We start from the raw sequence: 27,016 nt of genomic DNA on the forward strand, positions 1-27,016 counted from the left end.
AGCATGCATTTTGCTTTTACAGCATATATATTTTATGAGCAAACATGGATAATAATTTAAGTAATAATCATCTCCAAACTGTTTTATGAATGATGGTTTGTTGTCTCACAAATTGAATGTGGCCTTCTGGACTTATAATAATGTTTTCAATATAGCTAGCAAATTGCCCATTCCCAGTTTATTACAACTGAGTCCAAATAAACAATGAACATTTTTTTCACAGTTTTTGGTGTATTTATTCTTTCAAATAGAAGATGTGATTTTCCAGTGCTATTTTGGAGGGGCATAGCCATCACTGTGATCATTCCAGTGATATTAATTCTGTTAATTTTTTGTGTTTTTCAGGAGATGCAGCAATGACAGTGTGAATGTGCGATGCTGAAAACATTTGTGGTTTGAAACTGTAAGTTTCCACTGTTGGTGCTTGCAGAGAAAAGTATGAGATTTTGAGACTGGAATGATGAAATTATTTTAAAAATATGTTAGATTGGGAGGTGATAAAATTCTGATACAGTGAACAAACAAACTGATGCCAATGATATGGTTAGAATCCAAAGGGGAAGCTGCACATGACCTAGTGCTCATGCATAATTTTCCCAGAGTTTTCTGCAATCCCCCCACAAGCCGTTAAACTTTTTTTAAAAAAACCTACCAAATTTACATATAGTTTGATTTTACGAAGGGAAACTTGGCAAAAGGGAAATTGCAAAAAAAAAAAAGCATTATTTCCATTGACATGTTCATTTACATTTACAGAATTGTGTGTATGCTCCACCTCAACCTGCAGATCTCAGGCTATGTAATAACATACTTTTAAATACACTGGAAGTGGATAATCTCAGCGCAAAACAATAGGCTGCAGGTTTTGAAAATGGATTATTTTGGTGGAGTCTTGAGTAAATATATGGAAAAGCAGACAAAAATGCACATACCTTAGATAGTCATTATTGTGCTATTTGTTTGTCGTATTTTTAAAGATGTGGGAGCCACAATAAAGGTTTGGTAGATCCAGTCTTCATAAAAAATAATTTCATGAAAATTCGTAAAAAAATATTTATGTGAGAAAAAATAATTATTAAAGGAATGTACATTTGTGACACCCATTTTCTGGATTCAACAAAGCATGTTCAGTTATATCTGTTACAACATTCCTCTGGGTAATTCATGGTTTTATGAGTGCCATTGAACCATAGGAGAAAGCAGACCTTATACTGATTTCTTTGGAACACACACTTGGTTGTAATCTCTTCACGCACAGGCATGCGGTAGATTGCAGCAATAATATAAACCTTCACTAATAGGCTTAGACTAGGGGGGAATTAAAATTAAATAATTGTGTTTGCAAAACATTAAAACTGACATGCAATTTCTAAGCATTACTGCATTGTTCAGTAGATTTGTGATTCAAAGTCCTTACCATTGGAACATGTTGTGCCATGTGTCCTTTGATAAGTTTGCTTTCCTCCTTGCTCACTCACTAAAACACACACACACACACACACACACACACATCATCAAGTTGCTGAGTTGGAGAGATTTGTAATGAGATGTTCAAGTTGTTAGCATTTATCTTCCTCTCCTAAATCTCCTTCTGACATTAAATAAAGTGTATTTCAGGCAGATTAACTGTCAAACACTTATGCCAACTACATTTCCCCCCAATCTGCTTCTAGGTTTTCAGAAGGGAAAGTTGTGCATGATGAGGTACGGAACGAACATGGATATTTTTAGCCCGTATAGGAAGATAGTGGAGATGACCCCCTGAAAAAGCACCACCATCCTCAAAAAGAGCAAGCATGGCTTTTGCCCAGTCGCACATTATGACAGCTAGAAGGCATCAGCACAGTAGACTAATAATTGAAGTTGATGAGTACAGCTCAAACCCGACACAGGCATTCACGTTCTACAACATTAACCAGGGACGTTTCCAGCCCCCACATGTGCAAATGTAAGTATTCTAGTTCTGTTATTGCTATACACAGACTTCTGAATGGTTATTGCTATGTCAGTGTGGTATTTGATGGGCCAATCAAAAGCGGGAATCGAGGGAATAGTGTTTTGGGGAAACATGTATTTTTATTAACAGGTGCAAGGGGGAACACTGTGTTGTTTTACCTTGATATTTAATAAAATGGCAATAGGCAATTGCAGGAGCTTAGTACTGTATTATACCCTTAATCAGTAACCACCCCACACCCTTACATGAACAGTTATTTTAATATGAAGCCTTTTAAAGAACAAAACAAGTCTCATTGTTTGGTTAGAGATTCAAGAGATCTGCACTGACAAAAGAATGGCAGCAACTAATGAAATAGTGTGAGCACCCGTATGACAAATCCTACTTTGATTCTGACAGTATGTGAAAGGCACAGGGTGCTTAAAGTGTAATTAGATTAATGTGTTTGTTTTGACTTTTTGTGTACCGTGAAAACATCTGTAAAGTTAATTGCTCTGAAGGGTGATTTACTTTTAATGTAACATGGAAGATCATAACTGCAAAATGAACAGTGCTAATAAAGTTGAGAGCCAGAAGGAAAAGAAAAGAAAATATTTAGCCATAATAGTCAAATGAAGTATTGACATTATTGTAATATATTTTGGTAAAGTATAAAAACTAGTACAGTATCCTTTTTCTCTTTAGGTTAGTGAACTGTAACTTGACCAGGATAGGAGTAGTAATAGACTTAATGAGTTCAAAACTATGGGTCATGTTTTTCAAAAACCAAACATTCACTGTGCACATTTGGCATGCAAACAGAACTATGTTGGCCCATTACCTGGGTCTTCTGCCCCTGCCTCCTCCCCTTTTGAAGATGGGGACAACATTTGCCTGCCTCAAGTCTGCAGGGACCTCACCTGTTCTCCAGTAATTCTCAAACATCATAAACAAAGGTTCTGAGAATACATCCACAAGCTCCTTTAGTACCCTTGGATGCAGCTCATCAGTCCCCGGAGATTCGAATTCATTTAAAGTAGCTAGGTGTTTCCTTACTACCTCTTTTCCTATCTTGGGCTGCAGCTCCCTCTTTACATCATTTATTCTGTTATCACTTTCCTTTTGGGTGAAGACAGAGGCAAAGTAGGTGTTGAGTAGTTCCGTCTTCTCCCTGTTTAGGTTTTGTTGGGTTAGTTAATTGTTAGCTAATTGTTTAGTTGGAGTTGGTGTTCATTTTAATTTGGGTAAAACTGTAAACTGTTTATTATTATTATTATTATTATTATTACTGTTGATTTATTGGTTTATCTATTTAATGTTTCATTTTTTATTACATTTTCATATATGCTGTAAGCTGCCCTGAGTGGCTAGGGAAACCCAGCCAGATGGAAGGGAAATAAATAAATAAATGATAGCTTTTCTCTATCTTCTCCACGCAGAGGACCTACCACTTACCTATTTTTCCTCATGCTTTGGACATAGCCAAATAAACATTTAAAAAAATTATTTTTAACCTCTCTTGCAAGCCTGAGCTCATTCTGAGCTTTAGCCTGCCTGACCTCCCCCCTGCAACTGTTGGCTACTCGTGTATATTCCTCCTTTGTTATTTCTCCTTTCTTTCATTTCTTATATATGCCCTGCTTAACTCTCAGCTCATTGGTAAGCTTCTTATGCAGCCACACTGGTTTCTTGTTGGAATTGTTGCATTTGGGTCTTCATTATTTCTGCTTTTAGAGACTCCCATCCATCTTGGACTCCCTTCTCTTTGAGTAATCCTGACCATGGGATTTCATCCAGTAGCTCCTTAAGCTTTTTGAAACTGGCCTTCTTAAAGTCCAGAATGCATGTCTCTTGCCTCTGTATCATGAAACCCTGGAAGACATGATCATTTTCTCCCAAGTTTCCAAATACTTCCACTTTGTTGATCAGTTCTTCACTGTTGGTGAGGACCAGGTTTGAGATAGATGAACCCCTTGCTGCTGCTTCTACCTTCTGGGAGATGAAATTGTTGGCGAGGCCATGGAGGAATTTGTTGGACCTTACATTCTTGGCAGAGTTTGAGTTCCAACAGATATTGGGGCACTTGAAGTATCCCATGACTACTGTATCTCTCCTTTTTGAATGTTTGGTAATCTGCTATAGTAAAGCATCATCCAAATCGTCAGTCTGGCTCGGCGGTCTGTAGCAGACTCCCACAGTAAGGTCGCTGTTGTTTCTCTCTCCTGCCATTTTTACCCATATACCCTCAATCTGCTTTGCATACTCCAGGTCATGGATTTCTTCACCAGTGTACACCAGCGTTCAAATCAACTGCCTCTCAGCCTAACCCACCTCACAGGGTTGTTGTGGGGATTAAATGGGAAGGGGGAAGCAATGTTTTATTCTCACCATATCGTAGAGCTGGCGATTTCCCATTCAGAACAGTCAGGGAAGGATTAAGCATACTTTTAAGTCAGCTGATTTACAGTCATCCAGTCAGCGCTCCTCCCTCTTCGCTCAGGAGGCTTTGCGGGGCTATCCCTGAAGCCAGGAGAGCAAGCGGGATCGGTGCGCACTGATCCCTCTTGCCCTCCTGGCTTCAGCGAAAGCAAGCCTCCTGGCTTTCTCTCCACCTCCCGCAAGAGCCGTGCGCTCTTTAAAGGGAACGTGACTCTTGGGGGCTTTCCTGGGAGGTGGGGGAAGGGACAGGACCGCACGTTCTGTCCCTTCCCCCACCTCCCCCAAAAGCCAGGGATAGCTGCCCAAAGCCTCCACAGGGCAGCGGGATGACGGCTCCCTGCTGCCCTGCGGAGGCTTTGCGCCGCTAAGGCAGAAGCTAGAACAGCTAGAGGGAGCGCTGCGCAGCGCTCCCTCTAGCTGTTCTGGCTTCGTGGGCTACCCCAGAGCTGCTCAGGAGCACAGGGCATCTGTGCACAGCCTGCTCACTGTTCCCAGGGCTGGAGAGGGAAGCCTGGGTTTCCCCCGTCAGCCCCAAAGAGCAGCTCAGGAGCATGCCGCACTCCGGCAATTTAGCTCCAGGGACCACACATTCGCTCCATAAGACGCACAGACATTTCCCCTTAGTTTTTAAGTGGAAAAAAGTGCGTCTTATGGAGCGAAAAATGTGGTAATTATAGTGGGAAAGTAGGACAAAGGGAGATTACTTTCAGCTACAGTTTCACCTCTGAAATTGCTTCAAAGATCTTCAGAGAATATTTGGCCCATCTACCTTACCTGTTCTGTAAGGGGTTTTTGAGTTGGTAATTTATTATTCATTTATTGTGTACAATAATAAAAAAGGTGCTCATAATTTATGTGAAGTGCTTTATAAGTTTAATCTGAAATGTCTTAATGGTAGCCTGAACTGGGACTGGAACATTGCAGGCAAATTACTATGCACAGTGTCTCCTTTTGCTGAGCAAAAATACCCTAGAGAGTGGAGTCAAAAGACTGGTGATTTCTTGGAAAATTTGGACTGAGGAAACCTGAAGCTACCAGTACCTAGTTCTGCCACACTTTGTATATCTGTATTGATATTTTTTTGCCACCCTATCTGGGTTCAAGCCTGGTTTTTCTTTATGTTCTGGCTGGCTTTTTCATGATCACATATTTTGTTGTTCCCTTTAAAATGCTGACTTCTGGAACTACTTTTTGGACTATGTTATGCATCATGAAAATATCTAGGAAATAGACTGCCCTAGACTGATTTATGAAAAGGGTATGTTTCATTATATCTAACTTATATGAAGTAGTTACCATCCAGTTGCACTGTGAAACTTGGGGGCTTAATACTCTATGCAAAGGTACACAATGCTAGATAGTTTAGCATTAAGTGTTTGTAATGTATTGCAACATGTGCATATGAAACATAACAAAAAATGGCTGGTGAAGCATTGCTATGGGGCAATTGAGAGAAAGAGGAAAGCATGCCTTTCCAGTAGCCATTGGGAGCTGGCAGTGGATAGTGCCGGTGGCTCTGTCAGAATTCTGCAGGTATGTGGCTGCTGGCAGCTCGCTGTGCTCTGGCACAGGTGCAGGTTGCTGATTTCAGCAAAGGCCAACAATAAGCTTCCAGGCTGTTGACTGAGCCCTACTCCCCACTGCTGTCTCCTGACAATTATCAGTAAGGATGTGACCTGCCCCTAGATTGTATTGCAGTGGCAGTGCAAGCAAGATTTCCAACAGCAAACTGCCTCATCAGCTGCTGGTAGACACAACTCCATTTATACACTATTTTTATGTTTGTGTTTCAAATGATCTCTCTTAGAACTGGGCAATATCTGCTTCCCAACATTGTAATATATCACCAGCCACAGAGATGCACATCTTTTGCCTCTTCCTGGTGAGGCCAGGCAGGCAGCGCTGGGTGGATCACATCAGCTGGCGCGCTGCATGCCATGGCACCTCGGAGCCGCCGGTCTCCTCGGAACCGCGCCAACGATAGTCTCACTGTGCAAGCGGTGGCTACCAGGAGCCACCATTCTACTCAGTGCAAGGAGGAACCAAGGGAGGGGACAGCCTACCAGTGGTTGTATGGCCAGGGGAAAAAATGAAGTCACTGGCTAGCAGGCAGGCAAGCCCCATTTCCGAGGCTGGTGGCTGGGCTGCGGAGGGAGGTTGTGGTCAAATGGTTGTGGTCATCAAATGCCTGAATGAAGTGCACAGTGCTGGCTGGGAGCGGCACTGGGGATTCATGAAACGTTGCCTGATAGGAAATTCTGAAATCGTTCTCACAATTTTATCTTTAAACCGGCTTCAGGCAAAGTTTCTGTATATCGCCCAAACCTAACCTCTGTACTTATTGTTAAACAGCTGTTTTTCTTGAGCTTTTTCAGACTGGTTTTCCTTGAAAGCTTACAGATGTTTCAGTTATGTATAATCTATGTTAATGTAAATATTACAGAATTTGTTATTTAGGCTGTAATCCTAACCATGTCTACTCAGAAGTAAGACCACTTAAATTAAAGCATGTTTACTCATAGGTGAGTGGGATTAGGATTGCAGCACACACTCAAAATATCTGTAATCCAGATCATGTAAACTGTTCTCTCTCCAAATTAATATCACTACAGAAAGGCCAGTTATTGATTTAACTATTGTGAAAAGTTGAAAAAAAATGTATTTGAAAAATATATTTAAAGGTTTTCTCTAAGTGGTATGTTAACTGAACTTCAACAAGAAGAGGTATTTATTCATTTGCAGTAAGGAAAAAATAGCTATAAAGTAATAAACATTTCTGATTTATTTTTACAACAATTTTGTCCAACAGTTATGTACTGCTTGTCTGCTTGACTATTCTGAATTGCTGTGTCATACATGGTGAGAGTGTATTGGATTTGCAAACTAGATGTGTGAAAAACACACTCATATGATTACATTTTGTAATAATTCCTCAATATTTTTTACATAGGGTGGATCCTGTTCCACATGATGCTCCTAAGCCTCCAGGATACACACGTTTTGTCTGTGTATCTGATACTCACTCCAGAACAGATCCTATCCAAATGCCATATGGTGATGTTTTAATACATGCTGGTGATTTTACTGAACTGGGACTGCCTAGTGAAGTTAAAAAATTCAATGAGTGGTTAGGTGAGTATAGCGTTACAAATAATTTCTAAAGCTAGTTTCATTTAACCAGTGAATAAAACCATACTTCTGCTTCTGAGAATTATGAATATTAATTTTGTCTTGGTGTTGAAGTAAGTGATAGGCACAATGACAAAATCAGATTACTGTGTGCTTCAGCTGTAAGAAGCAGCAGTTTGAAGTCATGAATTTTTGCTTCCTGAATTTTTAAACTTTGCTGCAACTCAACAGTTGAACCTTTGATGATTTGCATTCCAACTCTTGCAAACATGGCAAACATTTATTTACCCCAGAGGCTGATAATTTTTCTGTTTGTGGCTCAGCTGCACTGCAGTCCTGAAATCCAAACAAAGCAAAGCACGAGTATGTAGTTGCTGGCTTGGCTAGAGATGCAGATGCCTTTTGTAGGAACTGTTGGCATTGTTCACTGAAATTCTCTTCCATTGGGCAAGCAAGCAAGCAGCAATCTACATGCACTCCTGTATTGTTTGGAGTAGGCGTTTAAAGTATAAGCTTTAGTTTTGCTTCACTAAGTGGCTGCCCCACTATTCCCATGAATCATGGATTTCCACTTTGACGGATATTTTCCTGAATTATCTCTCAAAAGAATAGGAAAAATGGCTGAAAACTGAGATTCATACATAGCTTTGAATATTTTTAGACCCCGTTAAAATTAATGGTCCTAAAGTAAGCATGTAGGATGAAAAAATTCTTTTTGGTATGAATGAACACAATAGATTTCATATGTCATGAACTGATTGAAGCAGTGGTATGAGTTAAGACTTATTTTAAGCAAAGCAAAAAAATGATGAGTGGTGTATATTTTTAGCACTGTTGAGCCTCTTGTCATTAGAAGGCTAGCCTAACTGGTATAATGATGTGTGAATTTGTATATATGCGAATATATATCAGTGACCAGCTTTAATGATGGAAAGCTTTGCAGCAGATGGAATTAGAGAGGTGCAGCAGGTCAAACAATACAGAAATCATTTTGAATCTTAAATCCTTTCTGCATCCACATTAGATCATGATGGAATATTCAGATGGGTAGTTTGGATGTGATCAGAGATTATGCCCTTCTCCTTTAAACTGCTTTAGCGAGGCAACAACTTAGCCCTTGTTTCAGTGTTGAACAGTGTTGATGTGTAGAATTTAAAGTCAGTTTTCGGTTTCATATCATGTTGTGTCCCTGTGCATTAGGCATCTTAAACATTGAGGGCATTTTCGCACATGGGGCTTAATACAGTTCTTCCTTTAACAGCAAATTCGGTTGGTGAGCGCCATCAGGGAATGGCTCTAAAATAGTGCCAATGAGAAACATATTGGCATGTCTGGAAAACCCTGAAGATTGTAGGATATGGAGACTGTAGAATAAAATCTTAAAATCCTAAGGGGGTAAGAACCCCAAAAGCAGTGCAATGAAAACTGAACATGCTGTTTTGCCAAAAGCAAAAGGGGTTCTTTATTATGGTGCTCTAAAGCAAACGCAAAACTCAAGTAGTGAAGAAATTCTTAAATTTATTGAGCAGCAGGCTTATCATACACAATATCAGAATGTGCTAACATACCAGGCAAAAGACAATCCCTCCTTCCTTTCAGCTGCTGGGACAGTTGAAAAAGAAAAACAGAAAACTGGAGGTCAGGGGAAGAGTAGACTTGCTTGCTTGAATTGAATTGGCTGAGTGGAACCCTGAACAGGAATACTCCTGTTTGGATGCAAGAATACACTGCAGCATTTTGTTACAGGTGTTTCTTGTTCCTCTGGTAGTGAACTGGGTGGTTGGGTGCCTGTTAGTTTGAAACAAAATGAGGACACCAAAATCAGGAAAGTGTTTCTACATACTCAGAGAACCCTCTAGAAATGCTGGAGTATATACATTTGTAAAGGAATATAAATAAATATAAAAGAAAAGAAAGGTTAAATTCAACAAAGTGCCCAATAACCACCTCAGAGCTTCCAGCGTTGAGAGTGTAGGGAAAAATAGAGTAAGATATCATTGCCTGAAGAAGGAACTTCCAGGTACACAATGAATACCAAAGAATACCATTTACATTTGCTGTTCCCTGTTGTTGAGGAGTCACAGCTACACAAAAATTCTGATTTACCCCCCCCCCCCATTGTTTTCTGTGGGCACCTTTGACTTTTGTCTAGGGGTGAATAGGGATACAAAAGAATCAGAAGTTTGGCAACTTATGTGTCATTCAGTTTAGTGTGTGGTTGAGAGAAGTTGAGATACAAAATGTGAGGGTGTCAGTTGAGGAAGGGAAGAGACGGAGGTTTGGAGTAGTGTTCAAAATTAGCCAGGCACATTTCGCACCTGGCTTTTGACCACTTGCGACCAAGTGAAGATGCCTGGTTGGCAGGATGATGTCTGACCTCTCCACCATCTGGAGGTGCATGCTTCGGGATCATTGGATCTGGACCGTTTTCAGACATGAATACTTCATCCTGTAGAATTCTATCAGTTATAAGTTATCTGCACAATAGGGAATAAATTTCTGGAACCAAAATGTTTTTTCTGTGCAGCCTGAGCAGGAGCAGTCACCATTAAGAAAAAGAGGTAGGAATTGGCCAATATGTATTTGGACTGTCCCTGGATCAAGTGACTTTTCTTCTTGACATTCTCAGAGCTCTTAACCTAGCTCAAGGTTGTCATTTGAAATAGCCAGATGTTTAATCAATCACGGTCAGTCCATTATTTGAAAAATAAGACTTAAGAGCCATCTTGCCCCCAAAGAGAAACTAGACATTCCGTTTCGGTGACTGTATCCTTGGTTTAAGGAGCCATTTGGCACCCAGCTTATACAACTGAGTTTCTAACACTGGTTTGTGGAGGGGAAGAATGATTTGCTTAGTGAGTACTCTGGAGTGAGGGGGTGGGTGTGCTATATGGGGATGTTTTAGGAGGAAGGAAAGTAAAAAGGACACCTTTGCTTTTCCCCATTCTCTAGCGGGAAATGCTGTTTCAACACTTATTGCGAGTGGAGGGAGTTTGTCCCACTGTCTGGGAGGGTGGCTAGGCCCCTCATCACATCACCAGGGTGGGGTTGCGCAACCATTGAGAGCAGGCTTCCTCAACCTCGGCCCTCCAGATGTTTTGAGACTACAATTCTCATCATCCCTGACCACTGGTCCTGCTAGCTAGGGATCATGGGAGTTGTAGGTCAGAAACATCTGGACAGCTGAGTTTGAGGAAGCCTGATTGAGAGCAAGGCTCTGGCCATTTCCTTGCTCCCTATCAAAATTTAGCCTACCGATGTTCAGTTTCCAGCCACAGATCCTTTGTTCTGTGGCCATTTAATCCAGCCCTGTGCAAGACAGTTCTATGAGCTGACCAGGACAATTATGTTTTCTGGTATTCTTTTCCTGAAAGTTGTTTCAGCTAGCCATTCAAGCAAGAATGTTTACTTTTACACACACACACACACACACACACACACACACTCACTCCCCCATAGCATTTAGAGTCACTAGTCCCATCTCTTCTAGCAGAGATTTGACAGGCATCCTTGCTATGGACTTTCAGGTGTCTCTTGAAGATCCTTTTTAGGCTGACAGGTTTATGCAGCTTTTTAAATTTTCTTTACCAGACAGTCGTTGTCAGAGTTACTTTGTACTGGTCTTCTATTGTTTTATGTTTTAGTTCAATCATTGAACACCACCTTGATATTATACATGCGATGGTGGTATATAATTTTTTAACATAAACAAATAATATAGTATGGTGGGACTGTGCAGAATAGGGCAATAAAACAGGGTGGCTCACAGATGAGGGAAGCAGAAAAATACTAGTTTGTTAAAGAAATAAAGGAGTCCTCTTTGGGAAAACTGAGGACTGCCCCTTGAGTCAGGGAAAATGTGGGGGGAAAGAAGTGAGTAAGTAAGTAGACAAGAGGATAAGCAGAGCCACCCATGTAACAATCTAAACTCAGAGTTTAAGAGAGAAATTAGGATTGGGGGAGCATCTGTTATCCATAGCTCAACCCCATTTTTGTTCTCCTCCCCATTATCCCCCCCCCATTGCAGTCCTTTGGGGGTGATTAATTGGAATCAGATGGGAAATCATTTTCACTGATCCAGGTTAATGGGAGTACAGCCCCAACTGCTTAAAAGATCATGGCTGGTGAGTGAAATTAGTATCATAATGGCCACTTTCCAATCCAGTTGTTATGAAGAAGCATCTCTAGCAGTATGTGCTACCCAAGGTGTGGCTTTAATTCTATTGCAGTACAAGAACTGTCAGCCAGAAGGACTCTATGGGAGGCCAGTCATCTACTCAGAGCTCTTAGCCAAGTTCAGATGTTCAGGAGAAGAGTAATTATATAAAATTTAGGAAACATCTGAAGGCAGCCCTGTATAGGGAAGCTTTTTAAGGTTTAATGTTCTACTATGTTTTTATATTTGCTGGAAGCCACCTAGAGTGGCTGGGGCAACCCAGTCAGATGGATGCGGTAATAATAATAATAATAATAATAATAATAATAATAATAATAATAATAATAATAATAATGTATTATTTATACCCTGCCCATCTGGCTGGGTTTCCCCAGCCACCCTGGGCAGCTTCGAACAGAACATTGAAATACAATAGTTTATTAAACATTAAAAGCTTCCCTAAACAGGGCTGCCTTCAGATGTCTTCTAAGAGTCTAGTAGTTATTTTTCTTTTTGACATCTGGTGGGGGGAGCGTTTCACAGGGCGGTCGCCACTACCAAGAAGGCCCTCTGCCTGGTTCCTTGTAACTTGGCTTCTCGCAGTGAGGGAACCACCAGAAGGCCCTCGGCACTGGACCTCAGTGTCTGGGCAGAACAATGGGGGTGGAGACGCTCCTTCAGTTATACTGGACCAAGGCCGTTTAGGGCTTTAAAGGTCAGCACCAACACTTTGAGTTGTGATTGGAAACGTCCTGGGAGCCAATGTAGGTCTTTCAAGACCAGTGTTATGTGGTCTCGGTGACCGCTCCCAGTCACCAGTCTAGCTGCCGCATTATGGATTAGTTGTAGTTTCCGGGTCACCTTCAAAGGTAGTCCCGCATAGAGCTCATTGCAGTATTCCAAGCGAGAGATAACCAGAGCATACACCACTCTGGCCAGACAGTCTGCGGGCAGGTAGGGTCTCAGCCTGCGTACCAGATGGAGCTGGTAGACAGCTGCCATGGACACAGAATTGACCTTCGCCTCCATGGACAGCTGTGAGTCCAAAATGACTCCCAGGCTGTGCACCTGGTCCTTCAGGGGCACAGTTACCCCATTCAGGATCAGGGAGTCCTCTACAGGGAAAGAGCACATCTAGCTGGCTACCTTTGAGGTCAGTCACCTTCTCTTCCCTCTTAGCCAGTGGTGAGGAAAGAAGTTGAAGGAAGGTAGTATATTGGCAGCAGGGGGAAATGGCGGAGGAAATGTTTTTTTTCTTCCTTTGCCCTGTTTCCACTTGCTTGTTGGCCCTCTCTTGCATGCATAATGATTCTGTTAGTGCGAAAGGTTACACTAGAACAGTTCCCCAGCTTTCTTGTTTAGTACCGTAGTCCTAAAGTTAGCTTTTCAGTTACTCATTTCATTCTCCTGTTCCTGGCAGAAGCTCATAAAGAGTGCTTTCCCTTCAAATACTTGAAAAGTTGTATGTGGTACAATATATGAATTCTGTGGTTTTAGCTGGAATGCCATTTGCGACAACATGTTGATTTACTTCATACTGGTTCTTTAGTAGAGAATTTTTCTCTTTGCTTTTGCTGTTTCCTTCTTGTTGGTAGTATCCTCTTTGGAGAGTGCATGCTCTTTTAGTGGGATACGGTTTTAAATATCAGACAAATAGTTCTCGGGGTTTTAATTAGTATACAATTTATTTACACTAAGCATATAAAAACTTACCCAGATTCCTTGAAAGAATTTCTTGTTTTCAATAAACCACCCCATGTGCCTCTTCCTCCCTCCTTCTTCTGCTCTCTTTATGTCTGTGATCTTGCTAATTTGTTTGAAGGAATAATTGACACCATATGGCAAGAGCTTTCACCCTTTCCCACATATTCTTGCTGCATCCCAGATTGCATTATTTAACCCTCCCCTTACAACTTTTTTTTATTATTTTCTTAGATTTGGTTCCTCTCATATTCAAATATATACTGCCATTTTCTCCAGCCTCAGAAATCCTTTTCTCATATTTTAATGCCTATCAAACTGTCCTTCTTTCATAGTTGTGTCCCTTTTCTTTGTGTGTGCTTATTACATTCTTCCACAAGTTTCCAAGCATTCTTCCAAGTGTTGCCTAACTTTATTTATTTTATTTTATTCTTTTTATAAATGGCTTCCCATAAAATAGCTCAAAGTCATTTCACAGTAAAAACATCAGCAGTTAAAAACAATTCCATATATACCGAAAATTAAATACAATTCAAAATATTAAAAACAATTTCAAATCCAACACAGATGCAGACTGGGATGAATATCTACACTAAAACGGATTGTTTTAAAAGGAAGGTCCTAAGTAGGAACCAAAAGGCAACAGAGGTGGTACATGCCTGTTAGTTAATGGGAGAGACTTTCAAAGAGTGGGTGCCATCACCCTAAAGGCCTGATTCCTGTATTGACCTCTTGATAAGATCATATAGATTGGGTATATAAGGGGTGAGAAAGTCCTTTAGGTATCCTGGTCCCAAGCTGTGTATGACTTTGTACACCAGAAACAAAATATTGAACTTAGCTCAGTTGAACTGGCAGCAAGTCCAATTCTTTCAGCACTTGTGTAGCATGGTGATACTAGTCTGCCCCAGTGAAAAATTCAGCTGCTGAATTCTGCACTAGCTGCTGCTTCTCAACCAAACTGAAGGGCAAACCTACACAGAGCACATTGAGGTAATCTAGTTACCAGCAGCGGTCTGATTATCTAGGTCCAGAAATGGCCGTAGCTGTCTCACCAGCTGAAACTGGTCAAAGGCACTCCTAGCCACTGAGGTCACCTGGGCCTCTAGGGACAGAGATGGAGGACCTGCAAACTATGAACAACTGAGCAATAACCCAGACTTGGGAACCACCCACCTGCACACCTCTGTCTTGTCAGCATTCAGAGGTAGTTTGTTCTTCCTCATCCAACCCACCACTGAGTCCAGGCAGCAGGTACATGGCTTGCAAGCATGACCTCTCCTGATTCACATCTTAGAGGTAGATAGCATCACTCTACTGATGACTCTTTGCTCCCAAATCCCTAATGGCTTCATATTGCTGACAAGATGGCAGACCATGGCACCCCACAGCACAACTGCCAGGAGATTGAGCAACAATCATCTAATACTATTCTCTGAAACTGATGTAAGATCTGAACTGTAAAACCTTGCCTCCAATAACCATCTCACCAAGATCAAAGACCATTGGGAGATCGAGTAAAGACAACAGGGTCACGCTCCTCCTTTCCTTCTCCCAATAAAGGCCATCCATCAGGTCAGCCAAAGCCAATTCAGTCCCATAATCAGGCCTGAACCCAGAATGTTGGGGGTTGAAATAAGCAAGAGTCCCTGCAGCTGCCCCACCACAACTCTCTTAATCACCTGAAAGGGGGTATTTGCCACCAGGTGGTACTTGTCGCAAAGCAGTGGGCCCTTGTCTCCTGCCATCTACCGCATTTCAAAATCTAAGTATTGTTTGTTTTTAAAGGCAATATGCACAACTTCTCGGAAGTATCTCTCTACCTATACTCATCCTATACTCATTTTTTTACTAAGTCCCCCTCTCAACTTTTTTGGATAGTACCATTTCTTTAGGTACTCATTTCCATACCATAATAATAAAATGGCATTTATTTTAATAGTAATTAACTGTAGGTTAGCTATGTACTTCAGAAACATAACCAGTAAATGGGCTCCATATAAGGATTGTAGAGAAGATTCCTCATGTAGTACATCCCATAGTTACTCTTAAAAATCCTCTACATGTCAGAAGCAGAGATGTGGAGAGGTAAATTATCCAGTGCTTTATATTGTTGTTGGAAAAAAATCTGTTTCAAAAGTCCATTAGTAACAATGAATGGGTGCAGATTGCAAATGCAGTACTAAACAAGTATGGCAGTTTCAATGTTTTTAGCTCTGCCTGAATTTGCCCAGGGATTTCCCCCCAGAAAATATCCCAATTGATTTTTTTCTAGAAAACCCACATCACTGGTCAGAAGCAAGTCCCATTGGGTTCAGTGGAGGGTATACCAAGTAAGGTTGTATACTCTAGTCAATTTTCTTAGAAAATGACTTGTCAGACCACTATAAATGTAATATTGGATATGGAAAGCTGTTATCCTCATCACATATACTTGGAAGTAACTTGTATTGAAATCAGTGACACCTTCTTTTAAGTAAATTGGTCTAGTTTCAAAATGGAGGTATATTTTTGAGCCAAGACAATTTTTCTCCCGTGTGTGTGCGTATACACCCACACCCACTTTTTCCCTTCCTATTAATATTGGTGCTGGGTTGTAGTATTTATTTGATATTTTAATGTTTAATTTAATTGCTAGCTTTTATTATTCAATGATGGTTAGATATAACAGTTTATAGGTTGTTTAATAAGGTGTATTCATTTTCAATGTTAATGTAAATTTCCCAGACATCAGCCGAGTGTTTAAACACAGAACTGTCAATGAGATGCTTAAAATGCAATCTAAGACAGTTACACTGTCTTTTCTGTATCACTCACTTCAGTATTCTAAAAGGTTGAAATGAGAAAGAGAAAGCGTTAAGTGAGCATTTATATGGTTGCCAGTGCTCTTGCAGAATACTAAAATCTGTTCAATAAAATATCTGCAGAAAAACAGAGCACAAACTGCTGTTAGGAGCTTGTGTATATGTCTCACTGAGGTTAGTTTATCATTTGTACTATTTATTTTCACACACAGCATAGGAAAGGATACAAAAGCATAGCCATGTAAAATGATTAGGCTCAGTTCTAGAACTGATGCTCCTTGCAGCAATTAAAGCCAACAAAAGAAGGAACAAGTCTATGTGGAATCTAGAGCAGATCAGAAAGGTAGTGCACACAGACCAAGAGTAAACACTGGTAAACCAGGCTGGTGTGTATGTGTGTGTGTGAGAGAGAGGGAGGGAGGGAGGGAGAGAAAGTTTTCAGTGAGAAAATGAAGTGAAAGGAAAGAAAAAAATATTTGAAACAGTGATACAATACAAATTATAGGTATACAGGTTATACAGTTATTCCAACTAATGTGAAATTACTTACATGACCTGATAATTTTTTAAAATGCATTCCAAATAGAATTGTATTTATCTGTGCACAATCTGCGTCTAAAAGTAAACCGTTCATAAATTACGATAGTTGCCATCTCTTCTATCCATTGCTAAAAGAATAGAAAATCCAAGCCATAGAAGAATTCCCAGCTTCCCTCTGCTATCTGTGCTGTCTCTCTAAAATCCTTACTACTTCCCAAAACACCCTCTCCCTTTCTCTGGAAAATAGCTGGGATTGACAGAAGAGAGGAGATAGGTTTGACTCTGTCCTCCCCACTTCATGTGCGCAGGGCACTGACCAGAAGAATGCTGCACTACAAAATCAAAGGACCTTTGGCCCATTGGCTGCACAGCTTGCCTGGGAGATGAAGATAAAGGGGAAGCAACAAGCCTTCTCAATCTCTTCTCCCTGTATTATCCTGCTGCTTGGGCAGGTGGGCAGTGAGATCTTTCAGGAATGGGGAGGGCTGGTGGTGATGGGGAAGTTCGTTTTGTCAAACCATGGATTACATTGACTTAAAATAATTTTTCTTCAGATTTTTTTTGGGGGGGAGAACTTGGCTCATTACTGGTTGTTGTTATTATTACTTATTTTATTTATTGGTCATCTTACAAAAATAATCTCAAAGCAACACACAAAGTAGAAGAATCCATACAACACAGCTCAAGGAAATAAAACATTCAAATCAGCAATAACAAACTAAAAGCAATGATCACCATAGATTATAACAAATTATAAGATTATAACAAAACTCCTAGTTGATCTACAGCTAGTTTGGGAGAGCTCACCCATCAGTACTTTGCATCCAACAAAGCAGTAATAGATTTTGGAATGATATCCTTTGCCCATGTTGTGCTCTGCTGACCATTCAAAAGTTGTAAACTTTAATGTACAACTGCAGCTGCCCCTGCTTCTCCTGTCACCCTCCGTCCTCTGCCCAAGAGCTTGCAATTAACCTCTTCCTGCTTTTTATAAAACATAGGGCTGCTGGGAAGGCTGTGATCAGGAAAGATAGGGTGCCTAAGTGCTAAGGCGACCTTTCTGGTGTAGGTGTAATAAATCAAAGCTGGGAATCATTTTGAGTAAAATAAGTACTAAAATTTGGGTTTTCAGAACCTTGGCAGCATTTTGTTTATTCTTGAAAAACATGATGAACAATAAGGTGAATTGGGCCCTTGAAATGTGGTAATATCCTACTTTTGTTGCTCCACTAATATGGACCACAGTGTCTCATAATGCTGAAATCCTCACTATAAAGTGCACAGTAGTTTGAAAATTGGAATACTATGTTTTAGCTGGCACATAAAATTTCCTCCTAATCCATTTCATATTCCTTAATTTGTAAAATAAATGTTTAAAATGAATAAACAAAGCAATTATCAGCTATAAGCTATAGACAGACACATGCCCATTAGACTGAAACCATCAAATTAAAGAATGAAGTGAAAAATGAAAAACAGAACTCACACTCACAAATTTACTGGTGAAGAAGTTAGGGATATAGAGAAGATGCAGTTACACAAAAAAAATCAGAAAAATGGCTAATTATATTTTGCTCTAGTTATAGATGTATATACACCTGCCAACTGAGGATTAAATTTCAAGCATCTGGTGAATTGGATTTTAGTCCCCAAAAGCTTATGCTACAATAAAAACAAGAAATACAGCAGATTTATAAAGATAATACTAAAACATGTTGGAAGTATGGGCAGTGGAGCTGAGAAGACTCAGAACTGGTGTCAGGTGAGCTTCTTTGGAGAAGGAATTCTATATATGAGCTTTTACAAATGAGAAAACCCTGTTCCCAGTCACTATTCCTCTGCCATCAGATGGTACGTGGACCTGAATGTAGACTTCTGATGATAAATGAGGGACTCAGGCAGGTATCTGTGAAAATGGCAGTCCCTTGGGTCCCTTGACTATATTCTCTACTCATTCCCAGCCTAACTGGACTCTGGTAACTCTTCAAATGCAACCCCATGTATAACACTTTGTAGTAATCAAGTTGAGAGGTTAACAGGTCATGGGCCACTGTGACCATGGTAGCTCATAAAGGGGTTGCAACTTACGTATCATCCTTACGTGAACCACCAAGCATTGAACCTAATATTTTAGAAGGTTTGCAACTTCATTCAGAATAGATTGTAGATGTTTCACCTAACCAGGGAGATGATGTTCAGTGTCTCACCTGGACTAAACTTCATTTTATTGTCCCTCATCAAATCCATTACGGCTTTCAGATGTTGTTTCAGCATGTCTACTATCTCACTTGAGTCCCAACAAAAAGCAGCTGGGTGCCATCAGCATACTGATGGTTCCTCACTCCAAATCTTCATACAATCTTACTCAGCAGCATCAAATAGATGCTATGGGAGACAAGATGGAACCTTTGGGATCCAACAGCATAAACACCAAGGAGCCAAACTGCGATTTCCCACTACCACTTTCTGAGCTGGCTAATAATCTACAGTTTCCCCAACCCACATTCTTCTTGGGATCCTATATTACAAGTATTCTTCTCTCTCTTATTACACCAAAAACACAGGCAGTATACAGAACACCGTAAAGAGAGTCAGAAACGGTTTACTAGGGCATTGAGGGCTTCTTTTAACCTGATCATATTAGGAAATATATCAAAGGGTAAGAGCTTTCAAATTTTATATATTAGGCTAATCACTGTGCCCTGTTATTTATTAATAATTTGCACTATTTGATTTAGCATCTGAAAAGCTAATTTAGACATGCCTAAATGGGCAGCCAGTCAATTTTCTTTGAAAGGCAGGCTCTTTTTCTATGTTAAGAACTGGTTTCCAAACTCCTGTAAGTTTCAAAACTGGTTTGTCATGCAGTAAAGTACTTCTGCTGCTCACGAAAAACTTGCCTGTTAGGCAGAGAAACAGTTGCGTATTTCTTTACATCCTGGTCTTGGAAATTAATTCGAAATCATTGGAAATAATACACAAGACTTTCTAGTACAGAAGGATTTTCAATATTTGTGGTAATTGCCATGCCATGTCTGTTATGTTATGCTTAAGTGATGGGAAATTGTATGTTATCTTTCTAATTCATAAAAGAAGCCCATATGCAGAAGCAATTTACCTTGCAAAAGAATGCTTTCAGAGTACTCTGAAACGGCAAAAGTATTCTACATAATTTAACTTTAGATCATAAGACTGCACTCCACCAACCAGTCTATACTGGAGTAGCTATGGATTCGTGTTAGTAGGATTTTAGTGCAACCACATTCTACTGACTTATTTGATTGGAATATCCCATTCTGCTCACTCCAGTCCAGTGATTTACTTCAGATAGAGTAGCTTCCTCACTTTGAATGGCTTCTTCATGCATTTGATTAGGAGCATAAGAAGCTGCTGCCTTATACCAGGACAGAATGTACTTGTCCATTTAAATAAATATTTTCTACTTAGGAAAAGGTATTTCATATCAGCTGTTACTAGTTCCTTTTAGCTGGAGATGCCAAAGACTGAACATAGGATCTTCTGAATGTGGGATGCAAAGCTCTGCTGCTGTGTTTTTATTTATTCACTAACCTTGTAGGCTGTACTTCATTTCAAAAGAATCAGAGCCATTTCCAATGGACTATAAAACAATATGTTATACAAAGAAACAACAAACATATAAAACTAAGTTAATTTTAAAACCATCATTGATGACAGCAGTGGTTTGACACATCTCAAGACCTCAAATTGTCTAGATTTCATTCACTAAATTCCTGGGAGAAGAGATAGATTTTAACCTAAGGTTACCAGACATCCCCGTTTCCTGGGGACAGTCTCCGGATTTACAAATCAGTCCCCATACAAAATCCATTGAAGTTGAAAAGTCTCCCCAAATTCACTGAAAAAAATCTGGTAACCTTATTTTAACCTGATGCCTGAATTCCATCAAAGCTGGGACATTCTATGCCTACTGAGGGAGAGAGTTCTAGTTGGGGTTTTTATTATGGATAAGGACTGATCCCGTATTGCCACTTGCTGTGCAACAGCTGACAACAAAAAGGGTGACCTCTGCCAACCTCAGAGTCCAAATTGGTTGATATAGGAAAAGGTGTGGCCAGGCTATCTTGGTCCGGGAACAACCACAGCTAATACACAGTCCTAGTACACAGTGGAAATAGTCACTCCTTGCAAGTTCAGAGCCTCAACTTCAGCACTGAATCTGACACTTGAGGGTAAGTGCAACTCTGAGCCTCTTGGGCTTGCTGATCGGAAGGTTGGCAGTTCAAATCCGCATGATTGGGTGAGCTGTCATCGCTCTTTCTCAGCTGCTGCTAACCTAGCAGTTTGAAAGCATACCAGTGCAAGTAGATAAATAGGTACCGCTGCGGTGGGAAGGTAAACAGTGTTTCTGTCCTCTGGCTTCTGTAATGGTGTTCCGTTGCACCGGAAGAGGTTTAGTCATGTTGGCCATGTCTGTGGACAAATGCTGGCTCCCTCAGCCTGAAGTGAGATGAGCAATACAACCCCATAGTCACCGTTGACTGGACTTAACTGTCCAGGGGTTCTTTACCTTTAGCTTTACCATTCACCCAATTTCCAGGCAGGGTGTGCTGGTCCCGGGGGGAAGGTTACTGTTACCGTAGTCAAAGTTCAGTCCTAAGTCACTAGCCTGGAATTAGTCCACAAGGTGCGAGGCGAGGTCCGAAGCAGGGAGCCGGGCGGGGACAGGAACACTCGAAGATCATAAGCAGGAAGCCGGGCGGGAACAGGAACACTGGAGGAACAGGACTGGAAGCTGGCCGAAACAGCTCTTCAATGACGACGTTGCTCCCGCAACCTGGGACTGGGCTGAATGGCCTTTATCTTCTCTGAGGCCAGGGGCGGTCCCGGCCCCCAGGAGCCCTGCCTCCCCTAGCCTTAAGGCGAGCACTCCTCCTGGGAGAAACCAGTTCCCTTCGCCTCTCTGCCCTAAGCCTTTGCAGTTCAGGAGAGGCTGAAGGGTTACTGGGCCCAGGGGGAGACTCATCTGCAGGCACTGAGTCCTCAACCACCTCTGGGGCCAGAATGGATTCACCTGGTGCCTGCTCCTGAGGATCCGGCCCAGGTGCAGGCTCCTCAGAATCAAGGCCCTGCCCCAGTTCAGCCGGCCCTGGAGGCGGGGACTCCTGTGCCAGCTGGGATTCCTCCGGTTCACTCTCAGAATCGGAATCCCAGGCCATCACACAGGGAAACCACCTGTGCCTCTGTCTTGTGAGGATATGGCTTCAGTTTATTGGCCCTCTTCCAACTCATTACTGTTTCCATAGACCAGTACCTCCCAAGATGTCAAATACTGGGGACCAGGGCTCCAAGCAAGCAACTATTTGTGCATCTGAACATATATAGCTCTGTGAATGAGAACTACTGAACAGCAAGTTCTTCTGTGGTTGAGCAAGCATAAATATTTATAATATTATGGCCTAATATTTAGATTGGGGAAAATAATCAGGTCATTTTCTGTAATGTAAGGCTTACTGACTTGCCAATAGGTATGGAGAAGCTTGAAAAAAGCTGTGCTGCAAACTCATCAAAAATAGAGTTGTTAATTGAACAGCTGACGGACCTATAACCACGACGATGCAGCTACCTCTATGATAAATGTTGCTGTACATTTAAAGTCATTTGATAATTTGCTTAAGTAACATCCATAGACAGCAGCATGACATAAATACATGATTTGAAGCAACAACTATATCCAGCTTACAGGTTTTAGTTTAGTAGATTTAGTAGGTTTAGATGAGCTGGAAATAATTTAGAAATCACAGCGGAAATGGAATTGTTCATGCAAGTTTAGTACAGTGGTACCTCTGGTTATGTACTTAATTCGTTCTGGAGGTCCGTTCTTAACCTGAAACTGTTCTTAGTCTGAAGCACCACTTTAGCTAATGGGGCCACCTACTGCTGCTGCGCCGCTGCTGCACGATTTCTGTTCTCATCCTGAAGCAAAGTTCTTAACCTGAAGTAAAATTTCTGGGTTTGTGGAGTCTGTAACCTGAAGCATATGTAACCCGAGGTACTACTGTATTGAATTTTCTTCTATATTTTATAAGGATACTAGTTTGAAGCTTGTTAACAGCTATAGCACTTGTGTGATATTAGCAGCTCATGTTGGTGTCAACATAAATATGAAAAGGAGACAAGTCTTTCAAACTGGAATTGAAATTATATATAAATTTCAAGAAGAGTTTTGAATAAATCTAATTTTATCATAAGGGCAGAAAATCCTGATGTGCAGTAAAGAATAGAGATGAAAGAGAGTGGGCTTTAAAAAAAAATACATATGTCCAGGTTATATTAAAGCTAGATTTATTAGCTATCATTTCAAAATAAATATTCATGTAGATGAGTAATTTTGATAGGATTTCAGGGTAGGGGGATCCATTTTAGCTTGGATGAAAAAATAGGTGTCTGGGAGGAAATGGGTAAGAATGGATATTTACCGAAGTACTATACTAATGTATATTGACAGTTAGGGCCACGTGAGATGTGATAGATGAGTTTTGTGTGTTTAAGTATGGAAATGTCATAAACATAATAGGAGCAGGTATTTCAGTAGCAAAATATGTACCTGAGTAAGAGGTGCTGAACTTTCTCCACACCTGTTTTTTACCTTCCAGGTGCTTTTTGTGTAGTTGACCTCACTTCTAGTATCAGAACTCAAATGAGGAGAACAGTGCTTGGGGAACAAAGTTGGATCATAAATAGTTGATCAATTGACTAGTCAAATAATGGCCATGCATTTAAACAACATAAAAGATACTTAAAACCTGAACATGTTTGATACTTTTAGTAATGACACAAACAAATTTGTCAGCTATTATTGTGAAACACTGAAATTAACTTTTAATTTGCAATGAATTGTAATTTTTAAATATGGTAAGTAAAATTTCTACAAATGTGCAAAAATCACTGAACAATTCTTCACTTTGGTTATTATCCCACAAGAAGCAAATATTTAAAGGGTTTGACTTGCCAAGCACTTGAAGAAGTGCAACCTGTATTGCTTTCCTAGGTATAACCACTATGAGTTTCATCTTTGGACTTCCTTTGGAATGATTGGCAACATCAGTGGCATAATTTGAATATGCATACTTCATTTTGAGGTTTCTAAAAATAAGTGTAACAATAAATGGGTTTATTGTGTTTTCTCCCTACCATTTAGGCAGCCTACCATATGAATACAAGATTGTGATAGCAGGCAATCATGAACTGACGTTTGACCAAGAGTTCATGGCGGACTTAATCAAGCAGGACTTTTACTACTTTCCCTCTGTATCCAAGCTGAAGCCAGAAAGCTACGAAAATGTGCAGTCTCTCTTAACAAATTGCATATACCTTCAAGATTCAGAAGTGACAGTAAGGGGCTTCAGAATATATGGCTCCCCTTGGTAAGTATTTAAAAACTTAACAGAATTGATTCATTCTAAAATTGTGCTCATTTTGATGGTTATACAAGAGGAAAAAATGGAAACCCGGGTTTTTTTTTACAGCCAGAACTTGCTGTGTGGTGAATTCCGGCACCCCTTTGTTGCGTTCCGACACCTTTTTAGTGTTGCTGCAGGAATGGCTCTCATAGCTGCATGCTGGAGACATCTCATAGCGGCATGCAGTAGGTTGCTGCGATCTGGGCAGCAGTGCACCTCTTTTTCTTGGGAGTTCCTGAACCTCATTTTCTAGAAAAAAAGCACTGTAGAAACCATTCCATATATTTTATAATAAGGTTTCAACAGTTAAATGATTTATAAATTAGATGAATTAAGAACTTTTGATCAACTAAAAAGTGTCTTCAATTTATCAGGGAGCAGATTATAAATATTTGAATACAGGTCCTTATAAAAACTCTGTATAGCATGGAAGGATATACATATTCTGCCTTCCCTCATACACAAGAGGAGGCATGATAGATGTGTTGAAACCCAGAATAATCCCTGGCATTCTCAGATAGGGCTTTGATCGGAGGCAGAGAAGCCTTTTCCTTACTGGCAGACCCCATCTTATATAAGATCTCCTATAAAAACAAAAGAATGATGATAGGTTGCCACCAGACACAGTGAATCTCCTGCCATATCCAAGGACTGATCAGTTGCCAGAGAAGCTTCTATACCCTGCTGCCAAGGGTTCCTCCCTTCAACCCAGTTTGAAGTCTATGGGAACCTGAGAGCAAAAGAAGCAGGAAAAGATTGATGTTTTGTCCAGTCATGAGATGTGCTTTATCTGTAATGGCACCGGTCTCTGTGGCCAATCAGGAATTTACTTTGAGCCTAGTTATTATGGGTGCCACCCTGAGTGCCTTCAGGAGGGATATGAATTGAATAAATAATAATAAAAACTAATAGGTAAAGGTAAAGGGACCCCTGACCATTAGGTCTAGTCGCAGATGACTCTGGGGTTGCGGCGCTCATCTCGCTTTATTGGCCGAGGGAGCCGGCGTACAGCTTCCGGGTCATGTGGCCAGCAGGACTAAGCCGCTTCTGGAGAACCAGAGCAGCACACGGAAACGCCGTTTACCTTCCCGCCAGAGCAGTACCTATTTATTTACTTGCACTTTGACATGCTTTCCAACTGCTAGGTTGGCAGGAGCAGGGACCGAGCCACGGGCGCTCACCCCATCACAGGGATTCGAACCACCGACCTTCTGATCGGCAAGCCTTAGTGGTTTAGTCCACAGCGACACCCACGTCCCTTCTAACTAATAGGCACCTACAAGTAAAAAAAAACTAATCAGTTCTGGCCAGTTAATCTTTGTGAAAAGAGGCTTAACTTGAGGGTGTATGTTCAGAAATACAGTGGAACCTTGGTTCTCGAACTTAATCTGTTCTGGAAGTCAGTTTGACTCCCAAAATGTTCAAAAGCCAAGGTGCGGCTTCCGATTGGCACAGGCGCCCTGGAAACAATAGCCAACAGCCACATCAGATGTTCAGCTTGCGAAAAACGTTTAAAAATGGGAATACTTACTTACCACCGGTTTTTCGCCGTTCAGGAGCCAATTTGTTCGTCAACTAAGCCCTTTGAGAACCAAGATTCCACTGTAACTACTAATCCAGGTTCACAGTGGAGGTGAGAAATCCTGGATGCTCCAGGTGGCGCTGTTGAGGTACTTTGGAGTATGTGGAACTCATCCTATTGGCTATAAGTCCTGGAAGACCAGCTCCCTTCATTGCAGGCCTTTTCCCACCTGACCTGGGAGGGCGGGGCCCTGACTAATTCCAGCTACAAAAGTTGAGGCTGCTGAACAAACTCTTGGGCTGGGGTGTTGTTTAGGATGTTTTGTTGCAATGGTGGTGGGAGGCTGTTTCTGTTATTGATAGCAAATGTTTGTATTGCTATTTTAGCTTTCTTATTTATATGGAAATTGTTCAGTATGTATATATATAGAGAGAGCAAGCTGCCTTGAGCATGGTTTTAACTTTCAAAAGGCGACATAAAAATAAATAAATGATTGCTTGCTCATGGGTCTGAGGAGAACTCCTGTATGAAATTCTGCAGAGTTGTGTTTGATTCCAACATTTTATGGTGTGAGTCAATGGCTACATAAGAAATTTGAGACGGGTAGCCCTGATAGTTACAATGAACAAATAAGAGTCTTCAGACACCTTTAAGACCAAAAGATTTATTATAGCATAAGCCTTTATAGTCTACAGCCCATGTCATAAAAAATGTGAAATATTATTCTTGGAGCCAAAGTTGGCATGATGCCAGAGATATATGTGAAATACATCTCCCCAAATCATCACTTTTGTCTTACTCTTTTGATTAAAAACAGCTGCAGGTTATGGAGAGCCAACGTGGAAAAGGGAGGGATATCCAACTCTTCCCTTTATGTTGACACCCTGATGCAAATCCCCATTCCAAAGCCAGTATTAGTTGTGGAATGGAAAACATGCAGAAAATGTATTTCCCTACGTTTTTTTCCAGTGTTGATGGAGGGTGTGAATTAAGGAATTAAGCTTAGTGAGGGCCAATGTTTTTAAAAAAACATTGAAAGAGAAATTGTTTGATATATGTGACAATAGAATATAGTGATGGGGGATTTCAATGGAGTGGTCTCACTTGATGAAGCATCAAGAGAAGTATAGTGTCCAGATCAAAGGAAGTAATAGACTCCAGTGAATGGTTCACTGAGAGCCATTGTTATCTGTGATTGTTGCTGTCATATTATCATGGAGGAGCTGAAGGATGTTTACAAATTTATCTGGGTACCAATTTTCATAAGGACAGTCCACAGGGCATTATGATTTACTAAGGCCTTAGTCAGGTCAATAAACACCATATACAGGAGTTGGTTTTGCTCTC

At 40.7% G+C, this 27,016-nt stretch overlaps 1 protein-coding gene across 3 annotated transcripts in view; it reads left to right on the plus strand.

Annotated features, from left to right (window-relative positions):
* MPPED1 (metallophosphoesterase domain containing 1) overlaps nucleotides 1-27,016 on the plus strand; it is a 91,887-nt gene that overhangs the window by 18,330 nt on the left and 46,541 nt on the right. For all 3 annotated transcript variants that reach the window (XM_081911872.1, XM_081911874.1, XM_081911873.1), the window contains 4 exons: nucleotides 346-403; nucleotides 1,674-1,948; nucleotides 7,326-7,507; nucleotides 23,886-24,111. In XM_081911872.1, the coding sequence (XP_081767998.1) occupies nucleotides 1,797-1,948; nucleotides 7,326-7,507; nucleotides 23,886-24,111 (560 nt within the window). In that variant the 5' untranslated portion in view covers nucleotides 346-403; nucleotides 1,674-1,796. The remainder of the gene's footprint in view (nucleotides 1-345; nucleotides 404-1,673; nucleotides 1,949-7,325; nucleotides 7,508-23,885; nucleotides 24,112-27,016) is intronic.

This window comes from Podarcis melisellensis (assembly GCF_964234715.1).
Source record: "Podarcis melisellensis genome assembly, chromosome: 5".
In the NCBI taxonomy this organism is placed as follows: Eukaryota; Metazoa; Chordata; class Lepidosauria; order Squamata; family Lacertidae; genus Podarcis; species Podarcis melisellensis.